General features: G+C 37.1%; 1 protein-coding gene across 6 annotated transcripts in view; it reads left to right on the forward strand.

Moving 5' to 3' along the window:
* Window positions 1-17,289, forward strand: part of SUGCT (succinyl-CoA:glutarate-CoA transferase) — a 337,967-nt gene that overhangs the window by 3,468 nt on the left and 317,210 nt on the right. For all 6 annotated transcript variants that reach the window (XR_008821583.1, XR_008821584.1, XR_008821582.1 and 3 more), the window contains exons 2-6: window positions 527-578; window positions 677-750; window positions 4,279-4,364; window positions 5,164-5,214; window positions 10,859-10,979. Coding sequence is in view for 3 of the 6 variants with exons in the window: in XM_056337264.1 (XP_056193239.1) it covers window positions 527-578; window positions 677-750; window positions 4,279-4,364; window positions 5,164-5,214; window positions 10,859-10,979 (384 nt within the window). In the remaining 3 variants the exon portion in view is untranslated. The remainder of the gene's footprint in view (window positions 1-526; window positions 579-676; window positions 751-4,278; window positions 4,365-5,163; window positions 5,215-10,858; window positions 10,980-17,289) is intronic.

Consider the following 17,289-nt stretch of genomic DNA (forward strand, 5'->3'; position numbering starts at 1 on the left):
TTGGCTTGTATGTTCTGTCTTCAGTTTTGTAACCTTTTTTTGAAATGTAGTTTATTTTTGTGTGTGTGTGATGCAAGTGCATAAGTCTGTGCAGGTCAAAACAGTTTGTGAGGGTACTGTGCTTCACATTGGTCTGCTACTCAGTTTTAGTTTGTGTCATTCTGATGTTGCTTGCTGTGCTTTTATTGGAGCTTTCTTCAGATTAGTCTTTAAAAGCTATATGGGTGTTTGTGGAAGGAACATATAAGAATATCTCTAAAAAGTAGATTTACTGTAGAACTGCTAGGTGTTTAGAATAGGTTCTGCAATGGTAACCAGAAGGTTTTCCAACTTTGAAATGCTTTATTAATGTAATAATAATATAACTCCTAATAACCTACCTGTACAGAAAGCTTTATTATCCTTTATTTGCGGAAGGAGATGAGGGAGGGTGTTGAGAATGTCATAAGAGGTGTTTCAGATTACCAATAAGAAACATATCTTAAAAATATTGAGGAGTAAGTTACTGTTTTCTGTTTCTTGTCAGGTGCTAGTAATGTAAAGCCATTGGATGGTGTGAAAATTCTTGATTTAACCAGGTTTGTATTTTGTCTGTAATTTGGAACAGTCTGTCTAGATGCAAATTTTCGGATAGGAAAACCTAAGAAAATCTTTTTTTTTTTTTTTAATATTACAGGGTGCTTGCAGGGCCCTTTGCCACAATGAATTTGGGAGATCTAGGGGCTGAAGTTATCAAAGTGGAAAGACCAGGTAAGATTTTTATGTATCTATTTTAGATACAATAAGAATGTGGGGTAGTTCAGCAACTATTTGTTGATGTATTTTAAGTGATACATGACAGAATGCAAAATTGAAGACATTACTGTATCTGTTTGGTGTGTTATGGTGACTGTGTGTATGGTATCATTCTAAGAAAAAATTGTAGCTATTTAATTGGGGTTTTTTTTGAGCCAGTAGTTTTCAAGTTTTGGGAACATTTTACATCTTCATACTATTTCTGATGTGGTAGAAAACTAGTTATTAGGAGGTTTGCTTATACCTGTATGATCCCTTGGCTTTAAATTTAACACTGTGCTCCACCTGTGTGTTTTGATCAGTAGTCGATGTCTGTATTTAGAAAACAGTGTGAGAACAGTTGAAGTTGTAAGGTCAGGTAGCTTTTTCAGATACTAATGTACAAAACAGTGCTGAGTCATCACTTAATAAAGTGTCTTATTCCATCACTCAAAGCTAAATTGATTTTGTTTGAATTGTTTGGACTTTGCTTAGACTGTAAATTGGGCTTCTGAATGCTTAGGTGTTCGGTGGGTTTGGTTTTTTGGTTTTTTTTTTTTTTTTTTTTGTGTGTGTGTGTTTTTTTTTTTTATCATGTGGTAAGAGGATTGAGGATTAAAACAGGGTTTTAGGTGTAGTGTTTGACATGCAATATTTGACATACACACAAATCCTTCCAGCAATTAGTTACATAAGAATTACAGAAAAGGTGTTTTTCCTGTTTGGGAATTCAGAATTTTCAGCTCGGTTCCCTCTGAGCCAAAATGTCTCAGATAATTTTAAATAGGAATACATTTTACTACTCAGGATTAGAATACTGATAAAATGACAGGTGCTTTAATTTTGGAAATAGACTCCACATTCTATTCTTCTATTTTCATTTTTATTATTACAGGAAAGAAAGGTAATATGAGCATTTAAAAATATATATATACTGTTTGTTAGCACTGCTTTTGTGTAATATTATACAGATCTAGTGGGGCAGGCAAGCGTCTTGACTGGTAGAGTATAAGATGACTTGCCCTTCCCTATCAACTTTCTATTGAGAATAATTTTAATATTGCAGCACAGTTTCAGGTTGTTAATTAAAAATTACCTTGTTGGAGAAATTTTTCTTTGGAATTGTGCAAAGTGAACAAAAGTTATTTTCTGCAAGAGGTAGTTTCATCTTTAATGTCCAGGATCTGATATTCCTGTATAGGTGGAGATGGAAGTTCATTGGAAAAGGGAGATTTCTGAATTTGGATGAAAATCTTCATGCTAGTGCTGAAAGTGTCTGAGGTTAGTGAGCTGTGAGCGTGTAGTTTCAAATGCAGAAACTTCTGTAGCTCCATCTGAGTCTGATTGGACTCTGGGTAATTAACTTCATAAATAGAATTAATTTTATTTTTGTGTATTTGAGCTTAACACAATGGTTTTCTTCTCCCATTTAGAACATACGCTTCTTAATTTAAGAGTTGTTGAGGATTGGTAATGATAAAAAATGCTTCATTCTTGTGGAATAGCTACACTTTCTAGTTCTTAAGACCATACAAGAAGATTAAAAAATTGCATGACATTCAGGTCTTTTTTTAGGAATATTTCCTGCATTTGGCTTTCAGTTTTATACATCATCATGCATTTGAGGCATGAAATTATGCCACAGCAGCTGCAAATTTTCATGTATTTTTTCTTTCTTGAAGTTTCCATTTTTAAAGTTTCTCTTTTTTGGTATTACTACTTTTGAAAAGAGCTGGTGAAGATAATTACACACTTGAGATACTAAAACATATTACTTCGCCTATATTTTATTTTAAATAGGAAATATTGGAAGTTTGAACATTTAACAAAATGTAGAATGTCTAACCGAAGTCACACATCAACCTATGGGTCATCCTTAATCACTCACCATTGTTTCAAATGTTTTCACTTTTGTGGCAGGGCAGAAGCTGCATCTATTTTGTACTATCTGATGAGTCTGACAGTGGTATAATTCCAAGTATCTAGGTAGTAGGAATGGAGAAATGTCAGTGTTTAGGTATGAAGTAATGGTTTTGGAGGTATGCATTCCAGGTCCTAGAGTTTTGTTTTGTGACTGAAGGAAAAGGGCAGCCTGAGAATTCTGAATTTCAAACATTTTAGAACATGAGTAATTGGCTCTTTCTGGGAGAGGATATCTACTTTCACAGGAGTATTAATCTGTAAAGGATAGTAGCCACAGTAGCATCCTGCATGGAAAGTATTACTGAAATGTGTTGTTTTGAATGGCTTGAAGTGGTAATATACAGAAGAAAGATATTTCCCGTCCCACCCCCCAAGCTTCCTGCTTGAACCAAACTAGTCCTTTGACATACTAAACAGTACAGATGTTGATAAGTAATTGAAACATTTGTATAACTTCTACCACAGTCGATCTGAAATGACTGTAGACTGTGGACTGTGTTGTGTTACTGCAGTGTATAGCACAACTGTGACAGTGGCTATATGGTGTAAGACCTTCAGCTTGTTTCTGTGTCTGTGCTAGTATCAAAGAGTCTTCTGTGTTGCCTCACTAAGGAAAGTTTTTACTCACGTGAAGTTAACAAGTAGATAAAGTCTAGTTATTGAAATAGATGTAGGAATGTGCATGCTTGCTAGAATTCGGGATGTTGATTATGTCTGAATTTAAATTTAGCTTTAATTCTAATTGAAATAATTGCCAGTCTTAATGACATTTAAGAAAGGTTTCAAATTGGAAATTAAGCATAAATCATACACTGACATCAATGTCTGCAGCAGCTTTAATGCCATCTTACCTTTTGCAATTGCTTCCTTTTGTTGGTGTTCAGCAGCGTGCAGTTTAACAAGTTGTTGCTGATCAGTGGTGTCTTGACATTGTGTCCAGAGTGTTTCAGGAATAGCTTGTTGACCATGTGCACTGTGTGACTTGGTGCAGGGATAGAGCTGCTGCTAAATTCTTCTGGATTGCCTTAAAGAGTGACATTGTAGCAGTGCTTTAAGGTAAAAAAACAACCCCCAAACAAAAAAGCCCCTTCCACCTTCCCCCTGGGTGCCCCCCCCCCCCCCCAAAAAAAACCCCAAAAACAAAACACAACAACCCAACCAACAAAAACACCCCAACAACCAACCCCCCCCCCCAAAAAAAAACCAAACCCCAAAACACCAAAACAACCAAAAACCCAACAAAAAACCACACCAAAAAAACAACCCACAAACAAAAACAACCAAAAACCTGCAAATACATTGGTGGTTTGTGGCTGTATAGTAATATTTTAAAGCTTAAAAATAGTCCCAGCACTAGCAAGCACTGTGTTCACTTTGCTTAATCACATTCACTTTTAGGTGTTTTTTTGATATAAATATCCTTATATATATATATATATATATATAAAAAACTAATTTTTGTCCTGCCTGCTAGATGAAGCTTAGGTGGTTTAAATATGTTGGGGGAAAACTTTTTATTCTTTTTGTTTGTTCACAGTGGGATATTGGACAAATATGAAAATGTGTTGGCATTTCTTTCAGGAGCTGGTGATGATACAAGAGCCTGGGGTCCACCCTTTGCTGGAACAGAAAGTGTTTATTTTCTCAGTGTCAATAGAAATAAAAAGGTAAGTGGAGTGTGGCATTGAACATTAGCCAATGTTTTCTGTAATTACAACTGAAGACATAACAGTTCTTTGTTTGATTCTTAACATATATAATGGAGCAATAGTTACATTGGCCTTAAATTGTGATGAATAAGTTTCAGGAGAAAAACCAAAGAGTTCCTTTGAACAAAAAAGGCTGCAAACCTTGTATGGTGCTGTGGTCAGCTGAGGCAAATGCAAAAAGCAAGAGTGGTCCTGAATGTCCCCAGCTGGTGGTGCAAATTGACTGGAAATGAACACTGCTGAAAGTCAGGGTTATTTTATTCGAAGGATCAGTTTTTTTCAGGGGCATCAGCTCAGTTGACCTGCTTCAGCTGGTAGCTGGAGCTGGAGGAAAGCAGGCATCATACCACAGTTAGGTTGGCTAAAGGTAGCCTGTGAAGTTTCAGGTTTAAGATGAAGTTTCACGACATGTCTGAATTGTTTAATGGCTTGCTGCCATTGAAACAAATGTTTTTGGTGTACCCATGCATGCTTGCAGTAGCTGCTCTGCAAACATACAGTGATCAGACTGCAGTGCAGCTTCCAGCTGTGCATCTGCCATACTCGTTTCAGTGCTTGTCTGATATGTTGGTGAGACATTTCTGCTTGCTTTACCAACAATTTCTTTTAGCAGGGAGAGGTGGTGTGTGTGTAAATATTTACTTATTTGATTTAGCTGTAGTGTGAAACTTGACTGTTGGTTATGTTTAGAAGAGGCTGATAATCACCAGAAGGGCTTTCACATAAATTACTGTTGTATTTTTTTTTTTATCCTCAGAGTATAGCTATCAACATGAAAGATTCAAAAGGAGTAAAACTTATCAGAGAGGTACGTTTTGATAGCATGAAAACTGTGCCTATTTTGAGCCTGAGTAATAAAAAATAAACTCTATATTTCAAGTATTAGTTTGATATCTGATATAATTTTAAAAGGTACGTTAAGAAAATTTGTTACATTACGGTATATAGCCTCTGTGCTCTGTTCCTTTGGTCTCAATGTTAAATGTAATTTCTAATGATTTTAGATATAAAATTTACATGAAAATGTTACTGAAAGTCTCAAATGAAATATTGTGAGGAAACAGTCTAACAGCCTAGTGCTTTCCTTTTACTGTTGCTGTATGTGATCTTGTACTACTTCATAAGAAAGATTCAAGCTGGACTGATCTGATGAAGTCAGTGAGCAGTTTAGGAAGAGGAGATACTGGGCTCCAGTGTTTGCAGGTTTTTGAATGTTACAATGTATTCATGTCTTCTGTTGCTGTGTGTCTTTCTGAGAAATATTGTCCTGTAGGTAAACTTGATGTTTGATTCTTTTTTCAGTACTTGAGTTCAGAATGTAAGGGTCTTTTAAGAGTGATCCATTTTTCCATTGAAAAATTAATAAAAGTATCACATCTCACATTCTGTGGAACTTGTGCACTTTGTCATCCCTTGTTTATGTATTGAAAAATACAAGACCTTCTACTTGCCAACGCTGTGGTTTTAGCCCTGCAGTACCAACACATCTGAGAGGGTGAGCTGGCTTTTGTTACTGTTTGTTTCAATATCAGTTCCAATCAGTTTATCACAGTGAGACTGTATGTGTCCTGCAATAAATGGAATTTGTCTGGTAGTATTTTTTGTTGTGAATATTGCCTGAAATGCAAATAGATTAAGTTGTCTGGTACTTTTTACCTTTTTTCTTCCCTGTCAGCTACGTAAGACTTCCACATGAAGCATCTCTTTAGAGTTTATAACCCAAGGGTTCTGTAGTGTCTTTTCTATTTGCAGAGCAGAACCATTTATTGCTGATTTGTTATGAAGTTGTATGTTTATCTTTTAAAGGTTTTGGAAATGGATACAGTCATTTGGAATAATTTTGCATGGTATAATGCAGATTTTCTTTTTTTTTGGATAAACTAGTTACATTCTAAATAGAAGTTGTTCCTCTTGCACAAGAGTATCTTGTTATTTGACCCTTAAAAATGGTGAAAGAAAAAGTACTCTCTGCAAAACATTCGCTGATTTCATGTGTATGAACTGGCCCTGTTTGAAGAATCAAAGGCAGCTGAGCCTTTGAGTCAGGATAAGCTGGAGAAAAGATGGCTTCAGCTTGAGCTTATGGTGTGACTGCCACTGTTTGTGGTTAGGAAGTTTCCCTTTTCTCATCTTGACATCTGTGCAGGAAGATTACTGATTGCTTCTCGTTTTAAATGTATAGCTTTCCGCCTGTGATATGGAGAACCTTTTTATGGTCCGTGGAGTTGAGTGTCTGGTGACTTAAGAATTTGCAATACAGCTTCTGTACTTCAGGCTCAGGTATCTGGTTAAGTTCAAATCCCACATAATTTTTGAATCAAAGTTATCAGCTTTCTTCTCTCTCATTTGTGCATCCTTTCTGTCAGCTCAGTGCTGGGCTTCCCACCCTTTTCCTGCTAGTAAGATCTCTTGTATCACTGTAGTGTAGAGCTATCATGATGCTGAAGATGGGATAGCTGGCAGTAAGAGTATTTAGAGCTACAGACAAATGCTTCCTGCCAGCAGCAATATTAATTTTTCCCTTAGCTTGATGTCACTGAAACAGTCAAGCAGTGTAGGAGAATTATTTGCTAAGATGTGATGTTATGGAATCACCAGTGAGAGAACTAACTCTGTTAAATATTTACCACACTAGCAGTGGAAATGAGGCAATCTCCTGTGAGAAAGTTATTTCTTAGCTTGTTACTCTTTTAAGAAGAGTTGCTTTCATAACCATTACAGCTTTCTGTTCATTAAATCAATGGCATCCTTATCTGTGATATAGCAACATTGTGGACTGAAGTGATGAGGCATTACTGAAATGTGACTCTACTTGTGGAGTTGTTTGTCACTTTGCTTGATTTAGGGTGGTAGTTTTTTGGAAGTATTTGGTGCAGAGGTCTTGACATTCCATTATTGCATCTCAAATGGAGCCAGAATATAACTACTTCTGTTTGGAGTTTTGTTAAAAAGGATATGTAAAGGGAAGTTATCTATAACAGGCTTTTGTTTTCAGTTGTCTCCTGGAAACATCAGGACAGATGTGTATAGAATTGAGGGTTTTTCAGCAATGTAATTGTTACTATGAAAAATAGTATTCGTGTCTGTAAAGCGATTGATGGCAAGAAGAAATTCAAATTTGTGACACTGGTTACTCATACAGAAATATGAATCATGTCCTGAGCCTAAGCCCTATAAAGTAAGGTAATAAAGTTATAAATTTTCATTAAGAAAGGTAGCATGGTTAGAATACTAAAAACAAAGGAGTAGAGAGTCTTCAGGTATATGACAAAAGCACAGCTGTGATAACTCAGTCAGTAGTATCAAGTAAGCTGAAGAAATCTTTTTGTCAGGAGTCCTGGCTGTTTTTCTTCCTTTGGCACAGCACTACAAAATGCTTGTCCAAGGTCTGCTCTTTCATAATTACAAGATTAGATGATTCCCACAAAATTATTATTTGGTCATCTTTTTTATGTTTATTTATTCTGTGCCACTTGTAGCCCTGTCTTCCTTCCTAATGCTTTTGGCTTGCTATTAACTGCTTCCCAAATATTTGTATGTTTGCCTGAATGAATTTTTTTTTTTTTTTTCACTTCAGTGTTGGTATGTGCACCAGTCTCATGCTCTGACATCCTTCTGTTGTAATACGGCTCAATATCTCTTTAGAGCATTATTCAGCAGTTATTGTCAGAAGCTTCTTTTAAGAACCTTGAGGATGATACCTTTCTCCTGAGTATTTAGCCTTAACTGGTTAACTTCTCTATTCATGAAGAATTTGGGAATATTCCATTGGTTGGGAGCTGATGGCACTCCTTCCCTTTTATTACCTTTAGCTGATAGGTCAGCATCTCATGCATGCTGTCTCACTTGATAAAGCAAACTATTCACACATGCAAATACACAGTGTGTGTGTGAGTGTGCACATTCTCCTTTGTGTGGAGATTTTGTAAAAAAACAAAACTAAAAAACTAAACAAAACTTCCAAAAGGTATGATTAGTTAGCTTTTTAAAGTTAGGACTGTCATTATTTGTTATTGTAATTCAGTTTAATGACTACTTTGGCATGCATGATGTCTTTTTTTTTCTTTCCTGAGGCACAGACATAGGACACTGATATGCTCAATCTGGAATACGTAGTATTCCAACTCAGGTCTGTGTTGTATTGCTCTGTTAGTAGAGGTTTAAATACAAGTGATATGTTCAGAGCACTTTGTAGGACGTGGAAGTGTGACATTTCAGTTGACAGTGGACTTAAACCCTCATTGAGATGGAAAATCCCTTTGAGTTTTAAGAGCATACAGTTTGTTTGGATCAGAGTTTGAATCCAGTTCTCTGCAGTGGTAGTACCCTGGGTACTTATGCTTGGTTCAGTGAGCATTAAAAAAAGTACTAAGCACAGACTGCTGCCTTTATGCATTGAAGACTATTTCCAAGCGTCATGAAAACTTTAGCAGCAGAGCTGACGCAGCATTTGTAGGATGTCTTGAAAACTCAGGTTCATTTCTTTCGGAGAGTAGATATACTGCTAAACTGGGCCCAAGTCATTGTATCAGACTTTAGCGCTGTCGCCATCCCATGTATATTTCTAAGCCCAAAGGTGTGGTGCTTTTTATGTTATAGTACTGTATGTCATGCTTTCTTCCTCAGTGGCTCGTAGTAGCTCTTTCGTATGAGATAAACAACAACTCTCAAACCATTTTAGCCCATATAATCATTGCAAATTGGATAGATTATACAGTTCCAGTGAAAACAATACAAAAGCTCTATCTGATTTTGTCTCTTGAATGAATTAAGCTAATGCTGTAGCATTACCAGTTGGAAAAGTATGAACTGTGAAGGATTTAAAAAGAAAATGAAAACCCCCTTGACTTTATTTGCATAAAGGCATACTATTAGAGAATAAAGAGCTTGCCCCTATTGTGTTCCACTTGCCTTACTTTGGTGGCCTCATCTGCTGTCCTGCACACAGGGTTGGGACAGCTGTAGATCAGTCTGAGCTACTTCTGTTTTTACTAGCAAATACTTTAGCTCTGTGGAAACTTGGATCTTCTTGAAAACCTTCCTGTGACAAATGCTTGTTATTTAATAACTTCCATGAAATTATGTTCTGTTCACTTCTATGGAATCGCAAAATAACAAACCAGCCAGCTGTCCACGTTGAAACCCAGCAATGCTTATTAAGAATCTGGAGACTGTTTCTCATTTTGCTATAGTCCTACAGGTTCTTGATATAACAACTTTAAAAATAGTTGATAACATATTTTAAAATGCACCTTTACTGTATGCTGAACTTCATTTCTGTTAATGTCTCCTTCATGCATCCCATTGACCCATTTTTAAGTGGTGTGGTACCTTGTCCGAATAAGAATCAGTTTCTATTTTTCTTGTTAAAATGCTTCCTGGTTTGGCACCCTCTTTGGCCTTACATTCAGCTGAACAGCCTGCATGCTAGAACAAAAAATGCTTTTGATTGTTGTTATGATGACAGTAGTTTATAGAAGCTGGTCTAATATACTGTATGTATTAAGCGGACATCAACATGGTAGTTTCAGAGAACGTGACGCTCATCAGCTGCAAATAGCGTTAAGAAACTAAATGTCCTAGGCTATGCTTAAAAATGTGTGCACAAACGTGGGTACCTGTCAGGGAATAGTTCCAAAAATTCCAGGGGGCGAGTGGGGTGCGACCAAGAAAAAATACTCAACGGCCCCAAGGCATACATCTTTCAGTGTGTGGTTCTTTTGCTTTGGGAGTTCTTAATTTGTGTTAGTCGTCTTGAAACTTGTATATGTGTGTTTTTAACTTTTATAAGATAAAAAGATGCAACTTAAAGCCTGTTAATATGTTATTTAACTTCAGTGGATTTTTGGACTAGGTCATTGATCTAGATGCGATGGATAAAGTCGCATTGCAGAGCGTGACAGCACTATTCTAATTGAGGTGACTGTTCATTTTAACCCAGTAAAATTTTTGGGCTCGCTATTCTGTTTCTACATGCAGGAAATGAGATATGTGTCTTCTGTTACAATAATTGTATTCAATGATTTTAAAATGAAAAATAATTTGTAAGTTTATTTCTATGGTAGAGATAGAATATATTAACCTTTATCCTTCACGTTTTCTCCCTTCTTTTTCTCAAGCTAAGGGCAGGTGTAAAGGTGATGATTGTTCTGTAAACTATCATCAAGTCGTGGGACATTGATGTGATACCGATAATGTAATTTTATCATAGTTTCATCTAGTTGCTTTAGGATTTTGACAGTTATCTTTCTAGATATGCAGTGTCTCTAATATGTAGTTTGCAGAGATGCACAGTCTAACAGGTAAAGAAAAATCTCTCTAGGTTTGTAAGTTTTGTCAGAAAGACTGGAGCCATTTTGATTAGTGAGATTTTTAAATTAAGTTACATGAGGAATTTATTGAAGTTTTGGAAGTTCATTAACAAATCTTACTTGTCCTTTTCTTTTCTAAAGCTTGCAGCAGTGTCTGACGTTTTCGTGGAAAACTACATCCCTGGGAAACTGGCTGAAATGGGTCTAGGTTATGAAGACATTAAGAAGATTGCTCCTCACATAGTGTACTGTTCAATAACAGGTAATTTCAATTGCTTGTGTTAATTATTTCCTTTATTTCAGGAAAAGTTTTAAAAGTCATGTGGTAATATACAAGTATATTATTTTGATGTCAGTTAAGATAAATTGAAAGACTGAGAGTTTGTTCAGTTCAAAAACAGGTATAGAAAAATTGGGAGGTAGCAACCATGACGACAGCTTGTAAGTTGTTCAACAGTGGCATTACCATGCCAGCCTGGAATGTTCCTGTTGAGTTCAAAGGAGCCAGGGTTGGCAGGGCTGCTTGGATTTTCCTTTGCACTAGCTGAAAACTCAGATATTTTGAAAAGTTTCTTCCCCCTGCCTCCAGCAGTCCTAATGTATCCGTTTACATATTGCAGGTTTCCAGTCTGGTAACCTTAGTGTTTGTTACTGAAGCACCTCTCTCTTCACAGTTGCGTGGTTATATGTTCGTGGAAGTTTTACACTACATTCTGTTGCCTGATAACTGAAATGGTAGAACAGTTGTAGGTACCTTATAAATGCTGGGGAAAAATGAAAGGAAAGTAAACGTATGAATATCAGGAAATGCATACATGTAAAAATAATTTTAAGTCTGAAAAATCACTTAAAAAAAACCCCAACTGAAAATGCCCCAAAAATCTTGATCAAGCACTAAAATGGAAGGATGCCTGCATGTAGTCTACTGTTAAAATAGAACTAAATGAAAACATGAAAGTTACAGGTATTTCTAGATTGGTTTAAAGTCTTAGTTACAAACTTGTTATGCCTCTGAATTTCTGAGGAATAAGTGGCTTTGGCTTTTTAGTTACTCTGTATTAATGTTGTTTAATAGGAACCAAATAGCTTTTCAGTCTATTGTGACGTATATATCATCTTTGTATGGTAAATGTCTGAAGAAGACAAGAGCAGAAAGGCAGTTCAGGGCTTGCTGAGAATCTCTTTGTTTAAACACATTTTTAGGTTGGTCAGTGGCTAGTTACCACAATGTTTTTCATATTTGCTTATGCATGTAATCTCACAACTGGAATTTGTCAAGTGGTTTTTGGATATTTATTTTTTGCTTAGCTGCTGTACCCATAATTAATGAAAAAGAATATAAATTATATCCAAGATACAATTTCTGTGAGGTAATGGCCTTTGATTTGGTAAATCTGTTTTTCCATTCGTACTGCATGTTAACTTTTGAGTGCTTTTGTAGTTTACTGATAATAAACAAAATCTGTACTTGAAGTCAGGGCCTAAGGAAAGATACTATTTAATTTCACAGATTCATGGAATTGTTTAGGTGGAAAGGACCTCTTGAGACCATCTAGTCTAACCCCCCAGCTCAAGCAGGGTCAGCTACCGCAGGTTTCCCAGGATTATGTCCAGCTGGGTTTTGAGTATTTCCACAGCTGCTCTGGACAACCTGTTCCAGTGTCTGATCATCCTCACAGTAAAAAAGCTTTTCCCATGTTCAGGAAAACTTATCTGTTGCCTCTTGTCCTGTCAGTGGGTGTTACTGAGAAGGGTCTGGCTTCGGCTTCCTCTTGCTCATTCCTACCCACTGGCTATTTATATGCATTGCTAAAATCCCCCTGCGCTTTCTCTTGTTTTGGCTGGAGTCTCACCTGTCCCGCCCTCTCACCATGTGTCAGGTGGTCTAGTCTCTTAATTGTCTGTGTGGTTCTGTGGTAAACATGCCTCTGATTTCGTATTTGTCTTGCACTGGGGAGCCCATGACTAGATACAGTACTCCAGGTGTGGCCTCACCAGTGTTGAGTAGAAGGGAAGGATCTCCTCCCTCAACCTGCTGGCAATACTCTTCCTAATGCATTGCAAAATATTGTTGGCTGCCTTTGCTACAAGGGTGCATACTTCTGTATGTTCTGTTTAAAGTGCTCCCTAACTTCCTCCACTGAGGGTGAGCCTTTCTGCAGACTTCCCCTCAAATCTCGGGGGCCTAGGACTACCAAGGGCCGGCTTTCATGGTAAATACTGAGGCAAAGAAGGCATTCTTCATGTCTTTTTGTCACCAGTTTCCCTGCCCCATTCTGCAGTAGGTCCGTGTCTCCCCTAGCTGTCTTTCTGCTGCTGGCTTGCTTGCAGAATCCTTTCTCATTGCTTTTTGCATCTTTCACCAAATTCAACTCCAGGTAAACTTTGGCTTTTGTAATTATATACTTGCACATTAAACAGTGACTGTACTCCTAAGTTACTTGCCTCTGCTTTCACCTCTTGCACGCTTTTATCTTACTGTGAAAACAAATTGGACAAAGATCATATAATTTTGCTGTTGAAAGCTTGAATATCACAGTTTACAGTTATACATAATGAAAAACACAAACATAAAAAAATACATAACTAAAGATTCTTTTTTTTATTTATTCATGGACTGTGATCATTCGAGGTTGAAGGTATTTGGGAAGTAAGAGGTAAGTGGCGTTTATCAGATGCCTATAAAACAACTTGGGATCTTCAATTATAGGTGCTTAAGTCTTGGACATCCAACAGGTGACAAGGAACATCTATTTAAGGATGATGCACCTTCTAGGAATAAAGGCAAAATCTCTAATACTCTTAAAAAAAAGAAAAAAAAGACAGATCATAAACCAATTAAGTCAAGGCAGAAAATAGGAAAATCTCAATCTAAGCATATTAAAAGAAGCAACCAGACTAGGACCAAATGTGCATTTGTCACAGAGAAGGCATGATGGTGATACTTGGGAAGTAATTCCCCCCCCTCCCCCAATACGGCAAAAAACCTGATTTAAGAAAAAATTGCTGCTTGATTTTTAAAAGCTCTGTGGCCTGATTCTAGATATTAGAATTCAAAACAGTTTTGTGCTGTGGTTGACTCTACTACATTCAAATATACCTTTTGGCTTTTTTGCAAAGGAGGACAGGAAGAAACTAGAAGAGGTTTGATGTAGTAATGCTTAGCTTAAAAAACCCCCCAATGAACAGTGAAGAGGAGATCTAGTAGTTATAGTTAAAATACCTACTGATAAAAATTGCTTAGATTAGGAGCTCAGATTAAAACATGGAAAGAGACCAAGAGAACTTTTTTGTTTGTTTGTTTTTCCATCAAAAATAATGCTAGACAAACAGCAAAGGAGGTTGGTAAAAGCATTAAAAGATCTTTATGGTAGCAAAGTTCTGTACACCATGATTTATTATGGGGAAGGTTAGGGAGTTTGCGTACTTGAGCCATTTTCTGCAAGGGATCAAGTTGGAAAACTTCGTTAATCTGAACATCTAATATAAAAGACTTTTAGAACAAATTGGTAAATGAGTATTTATAAATCACCTGTAGCACTACATCCAAGCAAGGTGAACTTTTGGTCTGATCCTGTGTTTTATTAAGACATGTCATAACTTTGCCAGTGAAAACACACACATGTAACATCAAGCTGTTCATGTAAACATAGCAATTAATTCAGTTTCATTTTCTAAAGCAAACAGTGAACCTAATAGGCAATCCTTTACTTTTGCAAGGCATGTCTCACCCATGTTGCTTGCTATTCATGGTGTTCAAGTGCTTTTCTTTTTCTTCTGGGTTCTTGGTTGTGGAGGCCTGTTGAAACTAGTGGGATTCAGTACAGAAATTTGTCTGAGAGCAGTGACTTGGATGTTTTATGCTGGGTGTTGCAATGTTTGACCCAAAACCCAGGTTTCTGTAAGCTGAGACATCTGAGTTGGATGGCTGGTTTTGTGAGAGATTGGTGCAGAGAGCAGGTAACTGCATTCTGAAAGGGCCACCAAGAAGTGCTCGGTTCCCCTGAGTTGAGACAGGAGCTATGCTTGTGACAGTGTAAGAAAATAAGGACTGGTACTGAAGCAGAATGAACTGAGACACGCTGAATCTAGTAGGTTCCTGAGAGCTCAGATGTAATATTTGGGATAGAAAGAAACTAAGAACACAATCTAAGGTTATTTGGTAATGCCTTAGTTATGTGTATATAAAATGCCTAGCTAGGGATACGGAAAATATGAGTTAAGGAAGATGCAGAGAGCAGTATTGTTTGTCAGATGTAAGAGATGTGCTGGCCTAGAACACTGAATTAAATGGACTGGTTGTCTTCCCAAATGTTGAAAACGGTTGAGACAAATCATCTTGGTTACAGTAACCCCTTTTACGTCTAAACAGTGGGATTTCATCCATCATTTGGCATTTCTTGTACAGGCTGTGCAAGAGATAATAGAAATATGTTCGTTTCCAAGCCCTCTCTAGTTTGCGGTCTTGTGAAGTTTAATGCATTCACAATATAGCGTGAATTATGTTCTGAGGTCTTTGAACAGAGGATAGGAATAGTTTATACTATTTAACTCAGTTGAGTACGCTTTTTTTAAGGATGTATTTTATTTATCATGACTATTGTTGACAGACAAAATTGTGTTGGTGATTTTTAATGACTGTCATGAACTGTATTACATTTTAGATGTGAGAATATGTAGACAGACATTTTGGCATATCATTCAATAATAAGTAGGTAATCAAGAAATAAACATGTCCAGTATGTCAGAATCGGAATGTTTTTCCAAGTTTAATTTTTTATTTTCTTTGATTTTCGTGTTAGCATATATGCTGAAGACATAGCTGATTCATTTAATAAATTAAAAAAAAGTACTGGACACTACTTCCCTTATCCAATTGGTTAACTCATTATTGAGAGTGGATATCATCTGGAATGTTTTGGTTTCTTATTTTTGGAACCATATTCCTTTCAAGTTTAAACTTCATAGGTATGGAATGCAATCAATAAACAAGTTTTGAAGAAATTGGTTTCACCATATAGTAAAACATGTCTAGCAGCTGTGATCAAGATGTCTTTAAGTTTCTTGGTTGTTGTTTTATTTGTTTTTTTTTGTCGCAGTCACTTATTGAATGCAAGTGTAAATAAATCAAAATGAATATTAAAACTTTTTAAATTTAGGGGTTATCCAAATATATGGTATTTCTGACTCTAGACTGTACTGCATCCTTTCCTTGTGCTGCTCCAGAGAGTGTGCTCAGGTAGTTGCCATTCTTATCATTGTTACCATGGTTGGTCCTTCCACTTTGGAGAGTGGTGCTTTCACTTTTTAAAGACTTTGTGACAAGGCTTATGTGAAAATAGGGGTCTTGCATTTGTCTTCAGACCTCAGTGTCACCGATAGCCTTTTTGTAAAGGCTCACCTTCTAGAACATTTTTATCCCAGTCACTGGCTGGTTCGGCACCTGCTAGCCGCATTTTGCGTTTGTGGTTACAATGATAGTAGCTGTTAGCCAGTTATGGATTAGGTTATTTGCTTGATCCCTGAAGCGGTTCAGATGCTGAATGAATGCTGTCCTTTTGAAACGGTTCCTGTGTGTCCTGGTACATTGGAATTTCTGTTTTATACTGCTTGACGTGGAACCAGGTGGGGCTGGGCTGTCTTCAGAGTATATTGCATTGCTCATGTGGTCATGAATGGCTCATATGTGTCATTTGTAATATAACACTTGTATGTATTCCATTAAACTTATTTCTCCTTCTGGATGGTAGGTAAAATATCATAGAGGTGTCATCAGCTTACTTCTCATTCATTATTTCCTTTGGCCTCCTTGCTTTAAGTTGTAGTATCACCATGAAATCTAGTCTAATCCCAATTGTTTTTATTGTTCCTCCTAGTGTCCCTTTCTCCTCACTTCTTGTGGCCTACAGACTAGTATTCCTATTCTTCTCAGCCTCCCACCTACACGATGCCTTTGTGCCCTCTTCTTGGTCTTTTTGTCAAATATATTTCCCTTCCTTCTTGGTCTGCACCCTCCCCCCTGCCCTTTCCTAGCCATGACTAGCTCAGCCAGTTCAGACTCTTTCCCTCTCCACTTCAGTTCCTCACTGAACATGTTTCCCTTGCTTCCTTTGGCTTCAGGCTTACATTTTCCTACCAACATCCTTTTCCAGCCCATTGTGTTCTCCAGTCCTTTGGAATCTTCATTCTAACCTCCATTTTCTTCTGTTTCTCTTTTCCTACACTGCAGTGCTAGCAGGAATCGAGCAGAGGGGATACTCTGTGCTTGCTTTTTGAGTGCTATCCTCGCGCACAGTAAGTGTGAGCAGTAAATACAAATAAAAACAGGACTAGAGCATGCTCAGTTGGTCTGTGGGGACAGTGTACATACATTTGTCAGAACAGAGTGCTGGGATGTATGGTATGATGGAACATGCATGCACTTCATGGACTGAATCTTTGGAGATTTTAGCCTTGAAGCCCTAAAATATTTCCTTGGAGAGCATATATGTCCCAGCCCCCATGATACCTTAAGCTAGATTTGAGGATTTTTCTAGTGGAGAGAAGATACAGCAGCATTAATAAAAAGCATA

Source organism: Falco biarmicus, chromosome 4 (genome assembly GCF_023638135.1).
Source record: "Falco biarmicus isolate bFalBia1 chromosome 4, bFalBia1.pri, whole genome shotgun sequence".
Classification (NCBI taxonomy): domain Eukaryota; kingdom Metazoa; phylum Chordata; class Aves; order Falconiformes; family Falconidae; genus Falco; species Falco biarmicus.